The 24,563-nt window shown below is 40.6% G+C and overlaps 2 protein-coding genes across 4 annotated transcripts; one reads left to right on the top strand and one right to left on the bottom strand.

Moving 5' to 3' along the window:
• The first annotated feature begins 687 nt into the window (after positions 1-687).
• On the top strand, positions 688-8,128 carry epx (eosinophil peroxidase). Its single transcript, XM_088340426.1, is given in 15 exon segments — positions 688-796; positions 1,142-1,465; positions 1,543-1,675; positions 4,543-4,672; positions 4,772-4,978; positions 5,042-5,384; positions 5,449-5,609; positions 5,932-6,190; positions 6,258-6,428; positions 6,491-6,728; positions 6,791-7,002; positions 7,515-7,679; positions 7,759-7,842; positions 7,927-8,051; positions 8,114-8,128. Coding segments are annotated over 15 exon segments (2,676 nt in total).
• A 523-nt stretch (positions 8,129-8,651) lies between these two features.
• rab3il1 (RAB3A interacting protein (rabin3)-like 1) lies at positions 8,652-24,523 on the bottom strand. Of its 3 annotated transcripts, none has more exons than XM_088340029.1 (11): positions 24,330-24,523; positions 18,370-18,553; positions 18,191-18,286; positions 18,032-18,109; positions 14,665-14,871; positions 12,344-12,472; positions 12,153-12,265; positions 10,864-10,887; positions 10,501-10,600; positions 10,357-10,423; positions 8,652-10,278 (listed from the first exon to the last, which is right to left on the bottom strand). In XM_088340029.1, the coding sequence occupies exons 1-11, from the start codon at positions 24,506-24,508 to the stop codon at positions 10,199-10,201; spliced, it is 1,257 nt and encodes a 418-aa protein (XP_088196155.1). In that variant the 5' UTR covers positions 24,509-24,523; the 3' UTR covers positions 8,652-10,198. The 3 variants fall into 3 exon arrangements, with proteins under 3 accessions (XP_088196155.1, XP_088196157.1, XP_088196156.1); XM_088340031.1 differs by lacking the exon at positions 24,330-24,523 and adding an exon at positions 20,771-20,923; XM_088340030.1 differs by lacking the exon at positions 10,864-10,887.
• Positions 24,524-24,563: the final 40 nt, after the last annotated feature.

Below are 24,563 nucleotides of genomic sequence, written 5' to 3'. Positions count from 1 at the left end.
TCAATCACCCTCAATACACACCCAAAAAAAAACATAAAAAAGGCCACAGTATATACCAGGGGTGTCAATGCCACATAATAGAACAATCATTCTGTCGGGGGCCAGACTAGTACATTAAAGAGAAAGAAAAAGAGAGTAAAGAAATAAGAGGAAGAGGGAGGGAAAAGGAGAGAGGGCGGGACAAAGAAAGAAAAAGGAGAGGGAGAGAGCGTGAGAAACAAAAGAGATAAAAAGTCATGATAGAGGGGGAAAAAGGGAGAGGAAGAAAGGATTCCAAAGAGAAATAGAAAGAAAGGAGAGGAAAGAGAAAAGAAAGCACGAAGGGTATGAATAGGGAGGGAGAAGAGAGAAAAGGAAAAAAGGAAGTTAGAGACACAGAGAGAGAGAGAGAGAGAGAGAGAGAGAGAGAGAGAGAGAGAGAGAGAGAGAGAGAGAGAGAGAGAGAGAGAGAGAGAGAGAGAGAGAGAGAGAGAGAGAGAGAGAGAGAGAGAGAGAGAGAGAGAGAGAGAGAGAGAGAGATACAAGTACAGTGTCTTTGTGAGGGGCACCTGGCTTTGGCAACATAAAGTTGACATATTTCAATATTTTTCTCTTGCGCTTCTCTGAGTGCAGTCTCGCAGGCCGGATTCAATCACTTAGCAGGCCTGATCTGGCCCGCGGGGCGCCTGTTTGACATCTGTGGTATATATGATAAGGCAAAGAGCCGCATTCTTATTGGCCAAGAGCCACGTGTTCTCCACCCCTGATCTAGTCGTTAACTGGCTTAGATTATTCGGGGGCTACACAACGTCTCATTGTTAGAAAGTTCTTTGTGTTGATTTCTGCTTCAAGCTACAATACATCCATCTATCCATTATCTGCCCCGTTTATCCTCAGTAGGGTCGCGGGGGTGCTGGAGCCCATCCCAGCTATCTTCAGGCAGTGGGCAGGGGACACCCTGAACTGGTTGCCAGCCATTAGCAGGGCACACAAGGACAGACACCTCATTCCCAACTAGGGACAATTTGGACCGGCCAATTAACCTGACATGCATGTTTTGGGAATGTGGGAGGAAACCGGAGTGCCTGGAGGAAACCCACGCAAGCACGGGGAGAACATGCAAACTCGTAAACAACTGACATAAATCGATTTCTCTTAACAGTTCACGAGGGCTCCGCATTTGTAGAAGAGGCTCTTCACAGGGCTATCAAGCTGACCGACCGCGCTTACGCTCATACAAGAGATAGGTCCGAAACATCCCGTTTGCAACAAATCATTTTTCCACAAGTTTTATAAATGTATCTTCTCAGGGTGAAAGCGTCCCTGTCTGGAGACGGTCTAAAAGCGACCGACTTTCTGGCACACTTCAAGCAGACCCAAAACACGAGCAGGACTCACATCCAAGCCGCTGAGCTGATGGACAACACATTGGAACTGATCCGGGATATAGCCTACTCGCATGGTACAGAGCAGCCCAGCGGGGAAAGTATGGAAAAAAATACTCTTAAGATAGACCGAAATGCACATTCCCTTTGACTTCCAAGACTGTGTTTGCCTCACAAGGTTTGCTGAGTGACTCAGATGTTAAAAATCTACTGCACAACACTGGCTGCCAGGCTCAACTGAGCACAAGGGACTGCCCGACCGGTTGTGTGGCAGAACGTTACAGATCCATTACTGCTCAATGCAATAACAGGTCAGCTCTTGGTCGTCTGTTTTCATGACTCTCCTCTTGCTAAATATTAGAATAGAATAGAATATTATAGACTTTTATTGTCATTGTTATAAAATGGATTGAACATATTGTGACAATGAGATTGGACGCGGCACTCCAGTTTCACATTTAACAGTGAGGATAAAAGAAAACAAAGAAGATAAAGGAACAAAGAAGATAAGGTTATAATTTATACAATATAAAGGTACCCGACCGGTTGTGTGGCAGAACGTTACAGATCCATTACTGCTCAATGCAATAACAGGTCAGCTCTTGGTCGTTTGTTTTCATGACTCTCCTCTTGCTAGTTATTAGAATAGAATAGAATATACCTTTATTGTCAATGTTACAAAATGGGTCGAACATATTGTGACAACGAAATTGAACGTGGCACTCCAGGTTCACATTTAACAGTGAGGATTAAAAAAAACAAAGAAGATAAAGGTTATAATTTACACAATAGTTACACAAGAAATGTGAACATGTAGGATGTTACATACAGTTTTGGGATCGTATTAGTGCAATATGCAAAAATAGTCAACATAATAATAATAATTTCCTTTGTATTGTCATTCTTTGTAACAATGTACACAGAACGAAATGTCGATACACCTGACCCGTTGTAGCGAGCCGATGCAGCCGCAGCCAACAGAGGGCGCCGCCATTTTACCAATGTTATAAGTCTTAGGTATGACTCGGCCGAGGCGCGAACCAGCGACCTCCCAGTCTCAAAGCGGGCGCTCTACCATCTAGGCTACTGTGCCAAGTGAGCATAGGCATGAATACAATTTTACATCTGTATGAGGTAGAGTGTTTGCAAGAGTTTCAGTTTTTTGTGCGGTGTGTGTTAAGGGTGGTCATGGCTCTGAGTCTGTTTGTTTTTGTTTTGTGTGACCTGTAGCGTCTGCCGGAAGGCAGCAGGTCAAAGAGGTGGTGGCCGGGGTGAGAAAAGTCCTTGATGATGTTTTCTGCTATGCTGAGGTAGCGAGAGCAGGCAATGTCCTCTAGACTGGGTAGAGAACAACCAACGATTCTCTGGGCTGTGTTGATGATTATTCAAAATATTGATGTTTGTAGAAGAATACAGTCATATAAATGATTCTTTCGGATTGCTCCAAAAATCCGGCTTCTGATCCCAGTCAGACTACTGTAATCTTTTGCTACTTTGCGCTTTGTACTTCATGGCTTCTGCGAATCGAAAAATAATCCAAGATCCAGCATTAATGATCTGCGAGCGGGGGCTGGCACTGCGCATTTTTGTCGAGCCTGGCAGTTTGTTTTTTTTGCTGTTACTGTTTTGCCGCCTAAAAATCACTGCACTCGTGCAGCCGCAATCGGTTTTCTCTACAATGCTGTGAGCGGGACCAGCAGAGCACACTTTTGTTGGCCTTGGTGATCGTTTTGCGGTTCTGTCTACCAAAAAGTGAATTGCACTCAGGTGGCCACAATCTATTATCTCCGTTTATATATTGCTGCGAGCCGGGACCAGCAGATCAGATCACCTGGAGACTCTGATCTACTGTTTTGCATAAAATGCACTGCACTTTAATCCATGAACCCAAATTCCGTATTGCTGCCAGTGTGGACTGGCAGAAGGCACCTTTTTTGGGAGGCATGCTATTCTGGCTTGACTAGAATTAAACGCCCGGTTGTGCCGGGGATCCGTTATCCCTGGTCGACTATCGCTGTGAGCAGAAGCCGGCAGATAGCATTTTAAAAATGGGAGGGTCACTAATTCACAGATGTTCGTGTATTGCAGGGGGGCTCTGTTCCCCATTAACCTCAACAAACAAAAGATTACAGTATTGGGCGCATGCAAATATATTGTCTGTTTTCAAGCAATTAAACAAGGAAAAAGACTTTCTCCTTTTCATATTGTATTGGTCTTTTTTGCACAACCTTTTCAAAAGGACAGAGGGTAGTATTTGGTGTCACACAGTGTTACAAAAAAACTTTCACTCAATAATCCTGCACTGTAATTGCATTGCATTGTGTTTGACTAGGATCTATATTGCTTTACAAGTACAGTGGAACCTCGGTTCTCGACCATAATCCGTTCCAGAACCCTGTTCGAAAACCGATTTGGTCGATCACCGAAAATCGTTTTTCCCAATAAAAGTAATGTTAAATCATTTTAATCCGTTCCAACACCCTGAATATTGAGCAAGAACGTAAACATGAAGCTAACCCAGGCTAATCGTACGTTCGCGTTAGCGTAATCTTCCGTACGAAAGATTACGCTAACATGAACGTGTAAAAATAAAAAAAAAGGATTATGAATAGGATTTCTTACCTTACGGTGAGGAGAGAAAAATCATCAAAAGTTTTTCAACCTCTTCCAAAACTTGCGGCAGTTGCTTGCTTATAGCGCTAACTTCCTTAGCCGCATAACTCGATTTCACAGCCTCCTTATTCTTTACTATCGTACTGATAGTAGATTTAGCCATGCTGTATTCACTAGCAAGATCGGAAATTCGTACACCTCTTTCATATTTAGCTATTATGTCTTTCTTAAAGGCAATAGTTGGACCAACAACTTGTTTTTTTTTTCACCTGTCCTGCATGCACCGACCTTCTTCGGAGGCATAATTAGGGGCTAAAACACCCGTACGCCGCTCAGCATCGCACCCTATTGATTTTTTGACCGAACAGCGAAGCAAGAATTTCTCAAAATTTTGGGTCGAACACCCTGGAACTGAGAGGCGTTCGAAAACAGAGGTTACACTGTACTGTACTTAATTTTAGAATGATGTCAATGCAGCTAATGACTACTATTTCATGAGTGAAAAAATACAAACCTGCTCAAGGAGTATAATGTTTAATTCGAGAATGCTGTTTCTCCTGTACAGACAACATCCAAGATGGGGTTCTGCAAACATTCCCTATTCTCGCTGGCTACCCTCAGAGTATGAAGACACATGGGGGACACCTAGAGGTTGGAATTTAAATCACACCTACAACAACTTTAGCCTGCCTCCAGTAAGACTTGGCCTCCACACTGCCTCCTGTTAGATTGCACTCCTATGTCCTGTTGGCAGCGGGGTAATTTTCTTAACACCCACTCTGTGGTCTGCGCAGGTCCGGCTGGTGTCTCGGGAGGTTCTGTTCACTCACAATGACAACATCTCTTTGGATTCTACTATGTCCCACCTTCTGGTTGAGTGGGGCCAGTGGATTGACCATGACCTGGTGCATACCCCCCAGAGCCTCAGCACAGTGGCGTTCCGGACCGGTGAAGACTGCACTAGGACCTGCAGTCGAAATTCACCCTGCTTTCCTATAGAGGTGGTTCAACCCTTTCTTGTTAAAGGCAGTTTTATTTTTGACTCCAAAACTGTTTCTCCTTAGATTCCTACTTCTGATCCTCGGAATGGTATCGAGAATTGCATGCCCTTCTTCCGCTCGGCTCCAGGTTGTGTGGATGGAGTTGGGCCCCTTTTTAAACGCGAGCAACTCAACGCCATAACGTCCTTTGTGGACGCCAGTATGGTGTACGGCAGCTCCGACAGTCAGGCTCTGGAGCTCCGCGATCGCTTCTCACCTCTTGGCTCTATGGCTTGCAACTCGCAGCACTCGGACGGGAAACTGGCTTATCTGCCCTTCTCACCTCGGCCGCAGGCTCACTGGGACCCCTGCGGCCCAACGGAAGGATCTACGGCGCAATACAACACCACCTTCTGCTTCAAAGCGGGTGAGTTCAATTCAGTCCAGTCTGCGATGGAAAGATTTATCTCTGACCAGTGATTCTTTGACAGGTGATTCTAGAGCCAATGAACATCTCGGAATGGTGGTTCTGCACACAGTCTTCCTGCGAGAACACAACCGTCTGGTCAAAAAGTTACACGAACTAAACCCCCATTGGAGTTCAGACACCCTATACCAGGAGGCTCGAAAGATCTTAGGAGCAGTCCACCAGGTACAATCCTCCAGACATGGCTGTAGTCATACATATTGGTAAAAAGGGGGGCTTGACAGTACTTGATACTGTGACCAATTAACTTTCGAATGTGGCCCAATTTGGATTGCTTAAAGGTAGGGGAAAAAAAAGAAAAACCTGACACAATGCGAATGGATTAGCTTTCCATTGCAGTTTACCACAAATAAGGGTGGGACCAAATCCCGTACTGTGCGCTAACCTACAGAGCCTAAACTGCACTTCCTCCCCTTGAAATTGTGTTCTGGCCTAACCTATTGCAAAATCCCATCACTTGTCTCCAGTGGCTGACATTGATTTCCAGGTCCTAACTTGGGAGCACTATCTACCACGAGTCCTGGGAGAGGCGGCCATGTCCAGGCAAATGCCTCCTTATAAAGGTTACAACCCTGACGTGGATCCTAGCATTGCCAATGTCTTTGCTACGGCTGCTTTCCGTTTCGCTCACGTCACCGTGCAACCCGTCGTGACTAGGCTTGGGCCAGGATACACCACTAACTCCCAGCTTCCCTCCCTCCCACTGCATCATTCTCTGTTCGCTTCGTGGAGGGTTGTCCAGGAGGGTAAGATGAGGCTTGCCTATTTTGGTGCTCTTATATTGCTATTAATTTAATTTGTGTCCCCGATCAGGTGGTATAGACCCCGTGCTACGTGGCCTTATGATGTCTCCCGCCAAGCTACAGACTCCTGATCAGATGATGGTAGAGGAGCTTACAGAGAGTCTTTTCCAGGCCCAAGGCGGCATGCCTCTTGATCTTGGAGCACTCAACCTTCAGAGGGGGCGAGACCATGGCTTGCCAGGTACTGGTATTGAGCAATCCATAAGACCTCAGACAACCCTCTTAATTTGATCTCTCAATTAGGGTACACGTCATGGCGACAGTTTTGCGGTCTCTCTGTTCCTAACACGACCTCAGAGCTGGCGGAGGTATTGGGAAATAACGCACTAGCTCGCAAATTCCAAAGACTGTATGGCACACCGCACAACATCGATGTCTGGGTAGGGGCCATCTCTGAACCGGCTCTACCTGGTAGCAGAGTGGGACCATTGTTGTCTTGTCTGCTGGCCAGACAGTTCAAAGCCCTAAGAGATGGTGACAGGTAAACCAATTCTTCTCATTGTCTGTTTAAAATGTTTGACACTTAAAATCTCCAATCCGAAGGTTTTGGTGGGAGCAGGATGGAGTGTTTACCAGCGATCAGAGGACACAGCTTCTCAGAGTTTCTCTTTCCCGAATAATTTGCGACAACAGCCACATCACCCGTGTTCCAAAAGATCCTTTTTCACGCACTGAGACCCCAGGCGCCATGCTGTCCTGCTCCAGTCCACTCATCCCCAGCCTTGACCTCAGCCCTTGGAAAGAACCGCTCACAGGTGAAGACCAATTAAGCCAAAATTAGCCACATTGTCCTCACATGTGCATGGTAAGTAAAAGTACTCTGATCCAATAATTATATTGCAGCAAAGAGTATTGTTTGATAGCGATATTTTCTGATCAGTAATCAGCAAGAATTATACATAATATATCTTTAAGAAGTATTTCTTTTAATCCGAGTTGGGCACAACAGTTTGAGTTTGGATCAAGGTTCTGCTCAGCCGATTCAAGTTAGTGTTTACAACGTTGATTTTATTCCTGGTCGTCTGGAATTAGAGTACTCATTCAGCACTCATTCATTTAGACAGTCGTTTACATCTCCTTGTGCCGCATTCAGATGGTGCTGGATAAAATAGCAGAAGCAGAACCTGGAATGGGCTTGCTTGTGCATGGATGCCAATTTCTGTGGTTATCAATGAAATCTGACAAAATACAATACAGTTTTTAGCTGATATTGGACCAATGTATATAGCAGATCAGAGCAATCCTAATTGTAACCCCTCTTCCCAAGATCCAAGTTGCGGTCCTATTCCCAGGATTAAGTTTGGCTATTCCTTGCTCTGTGACTCAGTCATTACATTCGAGTGTCAATCTGGTTTTTCGCTGGAAGGCTCTTCCTCTATCAGATGTGACCCGCAAAGTCAGCAGTGGACACCTCCACCTCCAAGATGCCAGGGTACTTAAAAAAACTATACCAATATTAAGTTTTATTATCTCCACGTATCTGAATCACTGTGAATCATGGTTCTTTTTAGACACAAATGAATGTGAACAATCAATTCCTGTTTGCCCTCAAAACATGGAGTGCCTCAACCTGCCAGGTTCCTTTTCTTGCTCAGGTTGGTTAATTGGTTGAACATTATGAAACAATTTGTAGTTGCTCCTTTTGGAGACCGATATTTTTTTTGTGTCCACCAATCCAGAGTTTTTGTCAGAGTCCGTGTCAGTCGTGACGACAGCCATCGTCGTGCTCTGTGTTGTGGCCGGAATTCTGATCATCGGTTGTTGTTCTCGGAGGCAGGTCACAACAAAAACAAATGCAACCGAAGTAATACTTTTTGCTCTTCCCAATTTTTTTGCGATGTGTAATATATGTGTGTTTTATTCCAGGTTTTTGACAAATAAAGGAGATTCATGTCGTGCTGGTTGTTGCCAAGGGCAAAGTTGAGCTGCAACTACCTCCAAAATGTTTGCAACTGATTGAAGCTTTTTGCTACAGCCGCAAAATCAAATATGAGTGATGTTGTCTTTCGGGCCGTGACATCACCACACACTCAGACTGCACTCAATTATGAAATGATTTATTGAGGTCTCCTGCAAAGTGTATTGCAAGGTCACGGAAGCAGAATAGTAGGCTTAGAAGAGTTATTTCAAGCCGGAAACCTCAAGCCTGCAGGAATGTCTGCTCCCAATGAAAGATTTGCTTTCTATAAAGCCCCTCTGAGTGGGCCTTGGCTATATTTATTCAGTATGCCTGTGTAGAATTCCTGCTCCCAAACCTGTTGAACAACTGTGGGTGTGTACCACATGTAGTTAAAAACGGGCCACCGGATGACCGCAATCCAAACTATTAGTGAACTTGAAAATAGTCTACAATTTACTCTATATGAAGAAACATGTTTTAAAAAAATGGCAAATAGGACACGTGTGGCAGACTACAATTTTAATGTACAATATCAGAACACTGAAGACATTTAAGCCTTGGAGGCCAAGAACTGGTTATTGCAATCATCGCACCGAAAATGATCTTCATAGTTAGCTTCAATACAGTTTACTTTTAAAATGACTATACTACACGACTATAATACATGATTTATACATCCGATACACACATAACGGGCATTGTTATTAATGGCTCATTGGGTACAGTAAAACAATAATTAACTGTGCAGGGTTATGCATCTCATTCAATACCAACAATCAGTTCTCTCCAGGAACACAATGAAAGATATTTTGATATTACCGCTGAAGCATCATAGCTGTGTTACTATGTTAAAAGCCTTCCATTTATGCATCCTTGTTCAGAATGCTTACTCGTGCAGTTTAATTTTAATAAGGCATATTCTAGCACCATTTAAAGGTAAAAGGGAACATGACACGTTTTTCCCCCAAACTTTCTGGATTTAAAATGTGTGCCTTCATTTTAGGCATTCCATCAGAGCAGTCTTTAAAGGTCATGAAAGTACATTCAGGTAAATGTTACATGTACTTTTGATATTGAAAAGCTTGACTTAAACTAAAGAGGATTCACCATACCAGGGGTCCGCAACCTGTGGCTGTAGAGCCGCATGCGGCTCTTTCTCAAAAATGTTTGGAAATGGAAAAAAGATGATACAGGGAATTTTTACGTTTTCTGTAGGACAAACACAATTATTTTTATACTTATCTAAAATGCTGTAAAACTGTTTGCAATAAATATTTAAAATTGAATAATAATTTATGTCTGAATCCCCTCTCTGTTGATTGGAAAAAGGCTTGGTCATTTTTTTTAGTCCGTCATGCCCCTTTTAACATTTTGGGTTGCCGATCCCTGTACTAGACATTTACCCACACAGGAAAATGAACATTCCAAAGAACACCTACTTTAATTTTTCCTCTCATAGGTAAAACATTGTTTTAATCCGACGGACGAGAGCGGTTATCACTCATAAAAACTGTTATATCAGAGAATATTTTGCCATATCCACATCCAAAAACATCACTTTTTGCCTGCTTTACACAAATAGCATCACGAATTACATTGACCATGATACTTCACTGAATCAAATGACTAGGTAAGGTAAAATGCTTTCAATGAAGATTGTATGTTTAGGTGCAATATTGCGCTTTATAGGTCGAGTTTTCTGAAACATTTTCATATTGCTAACTTCTATATAATATCACAAGTACCGACTTTTGACCTGTATATCGCAATATCATACTGTTGTACCAGTGATTCGGATAAATGGTGTCATGGTAACATTCTGATGCATGTTTACCAATACGTTCAGGTTGAATCTGTGTTAATTTGTGTGTACTGAGCAAAGCAGGAGATTAAAAATCATGCATGTAAACAGCATAAGCGTACAAAAATATTAATTTGCCTCTAATTGTCATTTTGTGTCACGACAAATGTGTTCCGAGTTGACCTGTTTTGAATTGCCACTTTTGAAGTCTGGTCTGAGCCACCACCCGCGCTGATCATGTCTTCTAACTCTACTCTGAAAAGTAAAAACCCAATTTCGCCACATTCATTTCCCTTCTGAGACGCGTCACCTCCCAAAACATCTGCTCCGCTGGACATGTGCAAAAGGAGAACGATGGCATTTAGGTTGTGGCTTCGAACAAGTCAATACAATTGTGAATTACCTTACCATCATGCCTGACCAGGCCTTGTTGTATGTAGCGAATATACGTAAAAAAGTTACACACTGCCGTGATCTGGAAAGGCAAAAAAACGTGGACATGTGAATCTTTGAAACAAGAACAAAAGATGACAAAGCCTAAAATACGCTTACCCGTGCTCGGCTGGAGGGAGAGATGTAGTAATATTTTCCCTTGTCACCAAGTTTAATGCGATGTCTGCATAGTCGTGACACGCCGCTTAGTGCACATTTTCTGCCAGGAAATTGAACTGTTCAACAAACTGCAGTTTCAATAATAGACACATGCTATGTAGTCCTCTGTAGCATCCATCCACTTGTACAAAATTGCCGGTTAGGTTTAGAATAAAACAATGAGGTGAGTGGCATGCATATGGCGCACTTATGGACATTGTTCACAGCACTATCAGCTTGCTCCTCCATGCCGTCAGCACAAGAGTTATGTCATGCGTCAATGGAGATTAGTGAAAGAGTGAAAGGCTTTCTGAGTGGACTTACGTCTCCACTGCTGCCCTAAAGCAACTGCAAACACAAGATTTGGAAGGAAGAAAGTGATTGGAAAAGTACCCATCGATTTAATTCCCTTGATTTTTCAGAATTAGAATTCTTACTACCATTGAACCAATGACATTATACAGTTAAAAATATTGCGGTGTGCCATTTGTGAGACCTCGCCTGTTTTGCCAAAAGAAATTATTCAATCATGTTTAAGTGGTTACAATTAAATAACATTTATTTGAAACAAGCGTATCCTTGTCACAGATCTCTGCAGTAATCCAATGATCAGCAATGTAGTGGTTGCAACAACAACTCTGCAATATATTATGAGAAGGTAGCAGCAGATGTCCAAGCTTTTCACTACAAGTTTGGAAAAACTCATATTTAAAAAGTGAAATATATATTCAGTTGAAAATTTACAAAAAAACATATTTAACAAATATAAACAAGTAAGTCAAATACCATTTTGAATGAGCAATATTATCTGGCAGAAGAACATGATTAGTCCTAACCCAAACTTAACCCCCTTAAAAAAATCTTATTCAACAAAATTAATTAACTAAAACTAGTTACGTATTATCCCTCGTGGGCCACAACTACCACAAATATTAATTACTATGAAAGACACACTAATAAGAACAACCTAATATTGTATGATTTTCAAGTCAATCCTCAAAGGGACAGCGTGTAGTATGTGACTACCAGATGTCACTGTATTGCCTAGTGCAACTGAAAACAAGAGATACAAAGCACAAAGGAAAATACAAACTACAAAAGAGTCACCAAACCCCACAAATTCTTTTCTAATTTTTTTGCCTAGCCTTGCACAAGGTTTTGGGTGTTTTCTGTAGCAGCAAGACGGCGGACAAGCATGTCAGCTCCCGCTAGGTGAGCCTCATCCTACGTACGTAAAATAAAAACTACTGGTATTTCCAAAACTGCATATTTATATGATCATTTATGTATTTTTGCTTATTATTCAAATCAATAGTTTATTTTTTTAACGAAGGTTGTTTTACTACAAGGAAGAGCATACAATGTCCCTTTAAAGACGTTCCTTGGCTCAGAAAAATATTAAGAAGCACTGTTTGATTATTTTTAAATTAGAAAAATAAATATTTCTCCTGTAATTCTAATTGTAACAATTACTGTTGATATACATTATTTTGATAATAGACAAATCAAAAATGACGTGGATACCACCTTTGGAAATTGACTTGCCCAAATTGAGTAAAAAGTGGAAAAGGCAAAAACAGTACAGCTCTTGTTCCACACACAAAGTGACTCACTTGGGTCCACCGCACTCGACGGCCGAGGCTTTAACCATTGGCAATGCAGACAAAGCCACGGGCTCTATCGTCAGGGAATTGCTTTCCACCGCACTTTGCACCAGCTGGGACAGCTGTGGACACAAGCAGCTGCACCGATCAGAACAACAACAAAAATCTTTCCCGACTGATGAGGGCCGGGAAAGTTCTACCTCAGATCGTGTAAAAGAGAGGCATGGTCCGATGTCTTCTCTGTATATGCGACTCATGAGGGCGGATGAGCGTTCCAGACTCGGATGCTCCTTCCACATGAGGAACTCTGCATACAGAACTGAGTCCATCTGTAGAGACAACAGTCAATCACTGATCTTGTAAGTAAAACCACAACCAAGCACATAAGTGTGAGTCTGAAGGTAAGCTTAATAGGGCTGCAACAATTTGTAGATGTTGTCGGTAATTATTGATTAAAGGTCTTTTTGGGGTCCTTGGACCTTCAGTTCTAAATATTATAAACATGTCACTCCCTTCAGGTGTTGTTCCGGCGGGTGTTAAGTCTGCTGTTATTAAACCTACACTTAAATGACCCAACTTTGACCCAGAAAGCTTATGTAATTACAGACCTGTGTCAAACCTACCGTTTCTTTCTAAAGTACTCGGAAAAAGTTGTGGCACAGCAGCTGAAGGAATTTCAATTCTGAGAATAATCTTTTATAATCTATGCAATCAAGATTCAGGGCTAATCACTCGACTGAGATAGCCTTGATTAAGGTAACCGATGATCTTATACTGGCAATGGACTCCGGCGCTTCATCACTGTTGCTGCTGCTGCACCTTAATGCTGCCTTTGACACAGTGGAACATTATATCATACCAGACCGGCTAAGAAAATGGATTGTTCTCTCAGGAACAGTCCTCTTATGGTTCAGATCCTACCTCTTAGATAGGATGCATTGTGTTTAATACGATGAAATGACATCTGAGCCCTTTAGTGTTACCTGTGGTGTTCCGCAGGGTTCAGTACTTGTTCTCAAAAACTGCTCTAAATATTGACAAATGTAATATCATCCAGAATGACTCAGGTGTCATACTTGACCCCAATCTGTCCTTCCAAACACACATTAAGAATATACCTAAAACAGCCTTTTTTTCCATCTTCGCAACATTGGTAAAATTCGTCCCAGTCTGATGCGGGGAATATAATTCATGCGTTTGTTACCTCCCGTCTTGATTACTGTAATGTACTACTCTGCAGTCTCCCGAAGTCCAAAATCAAGAGCCTGCAACTGATACAAAATGCTGCAGCGAGGCTTCTAACTTCTGTTGGTAGTACAGTATACAAAATCATGCATGGTCTTGCTCCTCCTCATACTTTTCAGATTTAATTTCCCCCTATGTTTTGGTACGGAGCCTTTGCTCTGAAAATGCTGGTCTATTAGTGATCCCAAGAGCCAAGAAGAGATCCGCAGGTTCGAGAGCGTTCTCCATTTGGGTGCTGTGGAATGCTCTGCCCTCTGAGATTCGATCTGCAACCTCAGTAGAACTGTTTAAATCTAAGATTAAAACACACTTATATTCTATAATAATGATTGACCTACATTTCATGTTGACAATATCTGTGTATTGTTTGTTATTGCAACATCTGTTGCAGCCTGGTCATCCTGGAAGGGGGATTACCTCATGTGCGGTCCTTTCTCAAGGTTTCTTCATTTTCCTTATGCTGAGGTTTTTGAGTGTTTCCTTGCCCTCATGTAGGTTTTACATTAGGGGATGGTGTAGTAATAGTAAGTAGTTTACAATAATCGGTGGTCTGTGCAGCCCTTTAAGACTCCTTGAGATAAAGAGCTTTACAAATAAACCTGACTTGACTTAAAAATCAGAAATAGTCGCCAATGAATTCCATTGTCGACAGACACGTTTCTCTGGCAGTGAGTTATTGTACATGATTATAATCTCTGCTGAGAGTTGCTCATGCGCAATAGTGTCTCTGTCTTAAGCGGTAATATACAGAATGACGGTGTCAACATCAAATATGCATAGCAAAACTTGTAAAGCTTTGGAGCATTTTATCCTGGATACGGCAAATAAGAAGACAGTTTGCCACAAAATACACATCATTATCACCCACGGGCAAAGCAAGGTCTCTTTTATATTGTGTTTATAATAAATAGCCACATAATTAAATCAACTTCATTTGAAATTTGAGGGAAAATGAATTAATCTGATTATTCAACAGATAGTTTGAAAAGTCTGTGACTAGACAATTATTAAAACAGTCATTAGTTGCAGCCCTAGTCCGAAAGTGAGCATAATTGAACATCTGAGTTCGACAGAGGGCAGACAATTACCTGGTCACTGCCAGGCCTGAGCCTGGCCAAAAAGCAGAAGGAGAGTTAGAAGAGAGCAGGAACAGTGGGCTGAGAGAAAAAAGGAAAAGTTACCAGAAGAAGAGAAAACAAGCAGGAGAAGAAAGCATAAAACTCCAAGTAAGATGAGAACCGTACGAAAAATATCACACAATTTACAGCAATCTTACCTCTCGGTCTTCTCTAGCCATAGGCGGAAGCGACGAAGGTTCCGAATTCCCCGGTGGTGATGGGAAAACGCCACTTGCGCTCTTGTTGCGAATGTGTCCGCTGACCGGAAGTTGTAGCTGAGGATGCCGCTGGCGGTTCGGAGCTGAAGGTGTAGAAGTCAATACTAGAGACTTGAGCGCCGTCACTTCCGCTTGAAGGACATCGATCTGGCATTGGGATAGCAAAAGGCAGGAATCGCATATTCAGGTATTACTGAGGCATTGCGTATTAAAGGACTCATAGGCCCCCTTCCAGCATTCACCAATGCATATTGTGGCCAACTAAAGATTAAGACATGATCAAGAGTCATGTCATCTTACTGATTAGTCATTATTAATAATATTTTACTTTATTAACTTATGTACAGCCAGCTCACAGTAAAAATGGACTAAATTTTAACATCTATGAATGTCAGTAACAATCAATTACCATATTATTATTTTTATTTCTTTTTATCTCAAAATAACTCTTAAGTTTGGATGCGCGTGGTCTTACAGTAGTAAATTGCAGTGTTTGAGCAATGATTGACCAGTCAAAAATATTGACCACAATCACAAAACAATGAATGCAACTACATATCTCAACCCACAAGACACGGTCCATTTTTAGTAACAATATCCAAATAACTTGAGTGGACATTTTATAATAAAAATGGTAATTCTTGATGGCTTGTGCCGCCTAATTTCTATTCTCGCCTTACCCACACTGAGATGTAAGGTGAGCATATCAAGAGGTCTAAAGTTTCAATTCAAATTTCTTCATATATTTAATGGTTCATTAGGGCAAATATTGAGTCAACAACAAATTGTGCAAGTTTTCCTACTTAAAAAATATTAGAGAGGTCTGTAGTTGTTGGATAAACCTCTTCCATGAGAGAACAGAATGTTGGGGGGAATCAAATCACATCGTTTAATTTTTAAAGAATTTATTTCCAAATTAGGGTAGAAAATAAATATTTGGTAACCTAAAACAAGTTCTCTGGCTATCAAAGAGGTCCACCTTCTTCTAACAAGGCTTCACTCGTTACTTATATTAATGGCAACTGTTTCAACTCAATATCAGTATAAAAGACACCTGTCTACAAGTTCAGTCTGTCGAACTGCACTATGGCCAAGACCAAAGAGCTGTCAAAGGACACCGGAGACAAAGTTGTAGACCTGCACCAAGCAGAAGACTGAATGTGATATAAATAAAATCAACGGTGTGAGCAATTAGAAAATGGAAGCTACACAAGCCCACTGATAATCTCCCTCGATCTGGGGCTTCATGCAAGATCTCAACCTGTGGCGTCAAAATGATAACAAGAATGGTGAGCAAAAATCCCAGAACCACACGGGGGGGCCTAGTGAATGACTTACAGAGAGCTGGTATCACAGTAACAAAGGCTACCATCAATAACGAAATGCGCCACCAGGGACTCAAATCCTGCACTGGCAGACGTGTCCCACTTCCGAAGCCCGTACACATCCAGGTCCATCTGCGGATCGCTAGAGAGCATTTGGATTATCCAGAAGAGGACTGGGAGAATTGTGTTATGGTCAGATGGAAATCTAACTTTTTTTTGTAGAAACACAGGTTGTCGTGTTTGGAGGAGAAAGAATACTAAATTGCATCTGAAGAACACCATACCCGCTCTGAAGCATGGAGGTGGAAACATCATGCTTTAGGGCTGTTTTTTTGCAAAGGGACTAGGACGACTGATCAGTGAGGAAAAAAGGAGTATGGCCATGTATTGAGGGATTTTAGTGAAAATATCCTTCAATCAGAAGAGGCATTGAAAATGAAACATGGCTGGGACTTTCAGCATGACCACAAAGTAAGATGGATTTCCAAGTCCTGGAGTGGTCTAGCCAGTCTCCAAAACTCAACCTGAAAGAAAATCTGTGGAGGCCATTAAAGGACCGTGTTGTCCAACGATGGCACAAATAGATCACTTCATATAGGAATGGTCTCAAATATCAGCAAAAGTGTGAGAAGAGTGACAGATAATGTTTGGCCTCCGTTATTCCCAACAATTGGGATTTACTAGATTAACTTTTGATATCCGCGTTATAGGTCGAAGTGTCCTTGGGCAAGACACTGAATCCCTAATGCCCCCAATAAGCAGGTAGGCGCCTTGCATGGCTGGCTCCCTGTTGGTGTGTGAGTGTGAATGGGTAAGTGTGGAGTACATTGTAAAGCACTTTGGGAGGTCTTATTGACTTAAACCGCAATATAAATGCAGACCATTTACCATTTATTGACCAAATACCTATTTTCCACCATATTTAACAAATTTAAAAAAAAACATGATTTTCTCATGGTTGAGGTTTTGACGATTAAAAACCTCTCTAACATTTACATGTGGGATAACTTGCACAATTAGCGGTTTACTAAATACTTATTTGCCCCACTGTATATTGGTACCATAAAGATGGCTACTCGTGCTACAAAGAGGAAACATTCTGCATTGACACCCCTTTTCAAGCTAAGATTTGCTGAGCATGCTGAAATTCACATAAGTCAAGATTTACTATACAAAAGACTAATGTTAGAGAATGTAGAAAACAAAGTCAACCTGAAAGATATAAATAAAAACAAAAAAGCACAACGAGGGAAGCAACTCGATGATGAATTGGACTTTGTAGTTAAAATTGCCAAAGTCAATACCATTTTTGGGATTAATTCAATTTCCATTCAAAAGAAAAAACTCAATAAAGTTTTTTTTTCTTGTTTTGAGCCATTCCTTTTTCATCAAATATGTATTACCTTAATTGTATGTAATATTAAGTCTTAATTGTATTTAAATAAATTGATCTAAATTCGAAACATTCTGTATTGTCTTGACGTGCAGCCCTCATAAAGTAAAACAAGCATATATTGATTATTTGCTAGAAAATTGCGATTTGACAACTCTTTCACTGCTAGTTATTCTAAAAGTGGAAATCTTCTAGTATTCACGGTCTTCAAATATTTTATGCTCGTGCAGGGCGCATGTGTGTGATTTGTCTTATCTTTAAAGACAATATTGAGTCGTGTGCAATTACAGTATAAAATTGATCAAAAACTAAAAGAATCGTACAGTCTTGTTTGAAAAAAGACGAATACAATGCTATTTCTGTCCGTTTCCTATTCATCAGTATACCAGAAAAAATACTCCACATTCATATGAGTTGAGTTACGTAATTTTTCTATGATTGCCTCCTTCAATTTCTTTAAAGCAAATACAGCTGTTGAATTCAAACCTTTGTCCACATTTCATTTACATTGGCTACTTTTCTCAGATACTGTAGGTTGATTTGAAAAAATGATCACTATTTGGTAAAGATTACATTGCGCATCACACACCTTCCCCTGTGCCTCCTTCAATTGTTTCTCTGCTCCTGCTTGTTTGACATTCGCCTCCCTCACCATCTTGTGAGCTTCCTATAAGGTATATAGAAACAAAAATCCGATTGATTTCTTTCACACACATTACATAATTTTATTACACTTTGAGAAGCTGACCTCAAATAGACTCGCTGTGAGCTCCTCCAGTTCTTGTTCCAGCTGATTTCTGACTTGCGACAGACGCTCACATTCCTTGTCTTTTAGTTTTAGTTCCTGAAAAAGGATCAAAAGAATGGGGCTCACTCGTTGCACTTCCACTTTTTAATTTCCACTTATGGCAGAAAGTGTGGCAGAACCTTTTTTGCAGCATCTAACTGTTCGTGGAGGATCTCCGAGCCCTTCTCCCGGATTTCTTTCTCCCGGATTTCCAAAGAGGAGCTCCGAAGGCGGGAGTGGACGGTGTGCTCGATTTCCATGGCGGGCCTAACCTGGTTTCTTCTCTCTAATCTTGGTGCTGGATTAGGATCCAGATCCACTAACCTGTACGGCATAACCACACGGTTATTCCAAACCACAAGTTTCAGATTTTATTGCATAACCCACATGTCACAATAGTAAGCAGTCTGCTTTGTCTGGAAATATGCCACGAGCGCAGCTGTTTTTCCCACCCTCTTTTCTTTTCTTTGTGAGTCTCAGCGATACTTTATCTTGTAAATAAGTCAAGCAGAGGAGGAAAAAGTCACATTTTTGCAGTGAATCACCGTTTCACTTGCGCCATGTCATCGGATTTGTTGTCCATTTCTTTCCCCGGTTTTGATTTTTCGATAACAATGTAGCTTTGAGACCATGCATTTGTATCATAAAACATAAACATATCAACTGATTTACGTCAGCCTCCTACTCAAATGGTTCCATCGCCCAAAACTCATTAGACCAGATGACCTTTTCCCATTGTGAGAGTCTAAGCAGAACGTCTCAGAGAAAATTGGAGCCATTCGTCTCACTGTCTAGTTGTTATCCAACAACTTGTCTGAAATCCGGGATTCATTAACTTTACAGGTGTGGCCAAAATAGTTTTCCAACCTGCAGTAGGTACACCTGTTGTCCCTGCATGTATCTTTAAATTACTTGAGGTTTAATTTCAAATAAAACTTTAACTGTTAAATCTTTTTTTAACAACGTAGCTGTACCCAAAACTCTTTAAACTATATCATTCACACACTTTTCTATGATTCTGCAAAAGAAATTGGTCAAGATACTTTGGAGGTCATGTACTGATGACTCTATATTTGATATTTTTCTGACTTGTCACGATATACACTTACTTAATAAATCATGAAAATTGCAAATTATGCTTATCTTTTAAGTTTATACCAGTCAATCCAATTTCCATGACATTTCCATTGAAAAATATATTTACAGCCAGGTGGCCCAAACCACCACAGCTTTATTTAGTTGGGAATATAAAATTAATAGCAATGCTTTATCAAGATTGATCGGACTTAACAGTAGCTTTTTTCTGTATTGTGCTTAACCATTTTCTTTTTTTTAAGTAAGGAATATATGATTAAAAAAATGACAAGAAACAAATATGAGTTACTTTTTGGCCAGATAATTTCTCTCATTTGTTTGATATATGTTTTATTTTATTTTTAAATACCTTTCAATTAGATAACAACAATTCTGTAAGCTAAATATATTTCTATATCAGATGGCTTTGCACATTTTAAGTTTTTATCCTATTTTACAAGAGAAAATATTTGTAATTTTGTTAAATATTGCAAAAAGAAATTATAAAGTTTCGTAAAATAAAAACAATGCAAAACCGATCCTCTTCTGTTGGAACAAAATGTTAGTAATAATAATAATATTTTTATTACAAAATAGCAAAATAGAGAAAAAAAAAACCTTGCTTGAAATATTTAACATTCACATTAGTTCAAGTTTGGAATGTTTTCATATTCATGAATAAAAAAGTAAAGATCAGTCTTAAAAGAAGGAAGAAGTTTGTATTATTTCACCTCTAGATGCCGCTGTAATGTGTTCCCCAACTGAAAACGAGTGCTAAAATGCATTGGTAAAATAATAACTATGGAGACAGAAAGTGGCCAAAACCGCACTGTTTTTCTTTCTAATTTTTAAACCCAGCTTTTCAGATGGTTTTTAATTTTCAGGTACCAGTAGCAGCACAATGGCCGTATTATGTCAGGTCCCTCTGGGTGAACCTAAAATAAATGCATTGTTTTAATGCATGTTTATATGAGAGTTCATGTATTTTTGAACATTGTTTATTCACCTCCAGAAGGTCCTAAATATTACACACTGTTCCTTTAAATCAGCAAATTTCCAATCATTTTAATAAATCAGCATAATATCTCAAAACAAAAACAACTAATACTGCTGGTTTTATTATTATTTGATGATGTCTTCAAAGAATACATGAACACGACCATGTTACGTTCGCTCATGCAATCGAAAAAAATAAGTTTACTCACGTGACTTCCAACATCTGGTGGTCATAAACAGAAGAACCGACGTCACGTTTACTCGAACGATAATAATGAAACGAGAAAACAAGAAACAAGGTTTCATGCCGTTAACTTCTAACTAGTTAACTTTAAATGAATGATAACGTTCGAAACCTATTTTTGGACAACAATTGATAACGCCAACAACCAGTCAAACGTGAAGCTAGCCGGGCGACTTCCAAGTGACTTAGTTGATATTATTCCCCTCAATAAAAAGTGACACTTTTACCTTGTCAGCCTCCAGGAGAGTTACAACCCGATAGTCTCTTGAGTTCGTTCCCGCTTGCGTTAAATAGTAAAAATGAGACGAGTAGAGAGTTTGAAATTGAAATCAGTGCCGCACATCGAACGCCAAGGAATGCGGACGCTGACGTCATCAAGCATGAAGAGCCGCAGACAGCAAAAACAAAAAACGCCCACAATCGGGGTAGGGGTGTGTGTGGGATGTTTATCTTTCACTATTATCACCGCTAACATTCATTTTTTATTCTCTTGATTGATATTTGAAATGTGGAACGAGGAATAAAGTTTTTACTAAAAACATGTGTTGAGTTAGGGGGGGGGGGGGTTGTCACGTGACTCGACTGTGTATTGCCTCTCGACACCAGAGCTGAGGCGTGTTCAGAGGCGTGTTCAGGAGAGTAATCAGACATGTAGTCGCTTGTTAATCGCTTGCCGCGCACTGCTGAACGTTTTGTAATCGCTCACTGTGATTGCCTTACTGATCCAAAATGGCCGACGACAGTACAATGGATTTCGTTCTACAGCTTGCTTTGAGCGAGTTGGCTGATATGAGCGACAGTTCGCATATTGACACAGTTAAGGTTATCCTAAACGCAGTGGAAGGGTCATACCTGTCTTGCATTGTTCACAAACATTACCAGGCAATGTAAGACGATATATTACATCGCCAACAGCACTCGTCAGGGTGAGATCCTCCATGTTCAGCACTGTCGACGCCATGTTGGAAATCAAAGTAAGCGGTCTTTCTCCCGTGATTACTCGGGCACGCGAGCGCTCAATAATCATTGGCCGTTCAGAAGCTAGCGATAGCTAGCGATAGCAATCGCTCACTCTCCTGAACACGCCTCCGGTATGCATCCACGTGACCGTAACGTGTGACGTCACAATTGAAACACTAAAGAGAATCGACCTAGACAACAATTTAATATCTATCTATCTATCTATCTATCTATCTATCTATCTATCTATCTATCTATCTATCTATCTATCTATCTATCTATCTATCTATCTATCTATCTATCTATCTATCTATCTATCTATCTATCTATCTATCGTCATGTCATGTTTATTTGTATAGCCTTTAATCACAAGAAGTTTCAAAGGGCTGCACAGACATTACAGAATATTGTTACACCAAAACAATTCAGAAGAATGACAAGAAGGTTCATCAAAAAATAAAAACTTAGACGTTCTCCAATTTAGGATATCCCAAATCTATGGGTATGTGCTGAATGTTTAGTACTCCAGAGTCAAGAGGGATAATCCAATTCCTCCTATACAAATAAAAATGACTTGACTTGACTTGACTTGACTTGACTCCTGCGACCTTGATGTGGAGCTCTATAAAAAAATCAGATCCTTGTTGGATTCCTTGCTGTTCTTAATTTGCTTGCTCTCAAGCATATCTCGATGCATCCATCCATCCATCCATATCCCTCTAATAGCAGGTGGCTAGAGTCAAGAACACATTCACCAAACATTACTTCTCCTTTGCTCTTCCCAACCTGACACCGAACATTAAGCCCACAGCACAACAAGGGGTGAGTTGCTGTGCCATGCAACACTTCATCAGAAGAGAGGCCGACAGCATACACTGGTTTACCCCTTCTGCATTATATGCTCCGATATCAGACATTCTTGACTATCCTTTGCCATTCATATCTACCCCTAGCACACACCCCTGTGTCCATTCAATTAACGGACCTCACATCTAGAGCACGTTTTGCCCCATCCATCCGACCATATTTAGGCCTTCCTCTCATTGTATTTCCCTACATCAACAGCCTTTATCCATTTTTTATATATATCCAAACCATCTTAGAACGTTTTCTTCAGCCCTCTCAGCAAGCTCTCTCACCACACCAGTTCTTCTCTTTACTTCCGCATCCCTTAATCTATCCAGACGTGTCACTCCACACATACTACGCAAACATCTTATTTTAAACCTGTTATGCTCATTTACTCTCAAACCCCACGCCTCTGAGCCATACATCACTGTTGGTACCACAACGCCTTCATACGATACTCACTTTGCATCCATTAGTAGATATTTGAGGAATCCGTTCAGCACACCCATTGCCTTGCACCTTTCACCCACTCTCTTCTTGACAGCCTCCTCCAAACCACAACCTGCTGCTACATATGAACCCAAAAACTTAAAACCAGACATAAATGCTCAATGCACTTCTCTTCCTTTCACCATAAACTTCTCACACAACTTCCTCACTGCAAAAATCTGATCTTCTAAACCCACTGTTTCTCTCCAAGTACTCCTTCTGTCTTATTCTTGTTCTGCCAATCAAAATCCTGCCATAAAGCTTTCTCACCACACTCAACAGACTCATACCTCTTGAATTACTACACACCAGCTTGACACTACTAATTTAATGTCAAAAACAAATATATTTCTTATATTTCTGATTCCCAAAAACATACATGTATATGAATGGGAAATATCCAACCAGCAAAAACTGGTTAACAAGACGAAAAGGCACAGAAGATAAGTTACCGATGTAAACTATGTAGTAGTCAAGGACAATAACGACAAATCTAATTCTAAATCGATATTTATATATATATTTTGTCATTATTTTTTAAAGCAGATCAACCCCCTACCGATATGTTCTATGTTTATGAATGCAAAATGTTATTGCTCGTTATACGTCTATCTACCCTGGTCATATCCCTTGAGAGGGGTGACCGACAGCAAGACACATACAAAAACAAAGAAAATAAAAAAGAGAAAAAGGAGCAGAAAAACACACACAACAATTTTCGGACCATGGCCAACCCAAATGCTCAAACACCCAAACAAGTTAGGCACCTCGGCACACGAGTTGGTCATGCTTTCGTCCCTCCAGATGAAACGGGACACAAGAAAGCGGCCATGTCACTCGGGTCTGGGTGACACAACATACTCTTCTGTTCAACAGCAGGGCCCGACAGCTTTCACTGGTTTACCCCTGCCGCATCATACGGGTGCCCTGACACTGTGCAACATTTGACCAATAGATTTAACTGTACTGTACTGTGTAGTGCAACCGAAAATGAGTGCTACAAAGAGCAAGAAAGAATGAAAACTACGGAGACTCAAAAGGACCAAAACGCATCATTTTTCTTCTCTTTTTTCCCCCTGAAGCTTTAACAAGGGTTTTGTTTTTTTGGGTATACCTGTAGGAGAAAGATTGCTGACTATCATGCCATCTGCCTCTATGTGAGCCTAATGTTATTTAAAATAAATATAAATTTTCCGATGTGCAGTTATTTGAACAAATGCTTATTTATGTGATAGTTCGTGTATGTTTGCTTATTATTCAAATCCATATTGTCGTTGTTTTTTTTTTTTAAATACATTGTTTTTTCCCACTAGGAGATGTTAAATAATACCTGATGTCCTTTTAAATGTTATCAGGTATGACTGATTTAAAATTTAAAAAAAAAACTATATATTATATTATTGCACTGGTAATGCAATCTCTTTCTATAAAATTTGCTATGATTAAACCTAAAACTGAAAACAAATAAATTCCCTGATGACTGCGTACCTTCCTACCACACAACCCTTCTCTTCAGCCTCAGATGGGGTCCCAAAGAACACGGCAGAGGAATATACAGCTATTCCTGACCTGCCTGCCTTCAGAACTTCGTACGCCCGACTGGAAGAGGTGGCGGGCGGCGGAGAGGGGCAAATCCGAACGCTGTGAATTCCCTCGAAAGCTTCCATTTCACTCAAAAGAAGAAATTTGATGAGTTGTTATGCAAACTTGAAGGAAACAGCC

The sequence above is a fragment of the Urocampus carinirostris genome, chromosome 7 (assembly GCF_059441175.1).
Source record: "Urocampus carinirostris isolate Australia breed hairy pipefish chromosome 7, RoL_Ucar_1.0, whole genome shotgun sequence".
NCBI classification, from domain to species: Eukaryota; Metazoa; Chordata; class Actinopteri; order Syngnathiformes; family Syngnathidae; genus Urocampus; species Urocampus carinirostris.
The sequence above is the reverse complement of the archived record's forward strand: the minus strand, read 5'-3'. Positions and strand labels throughout refer to the sequence as shown.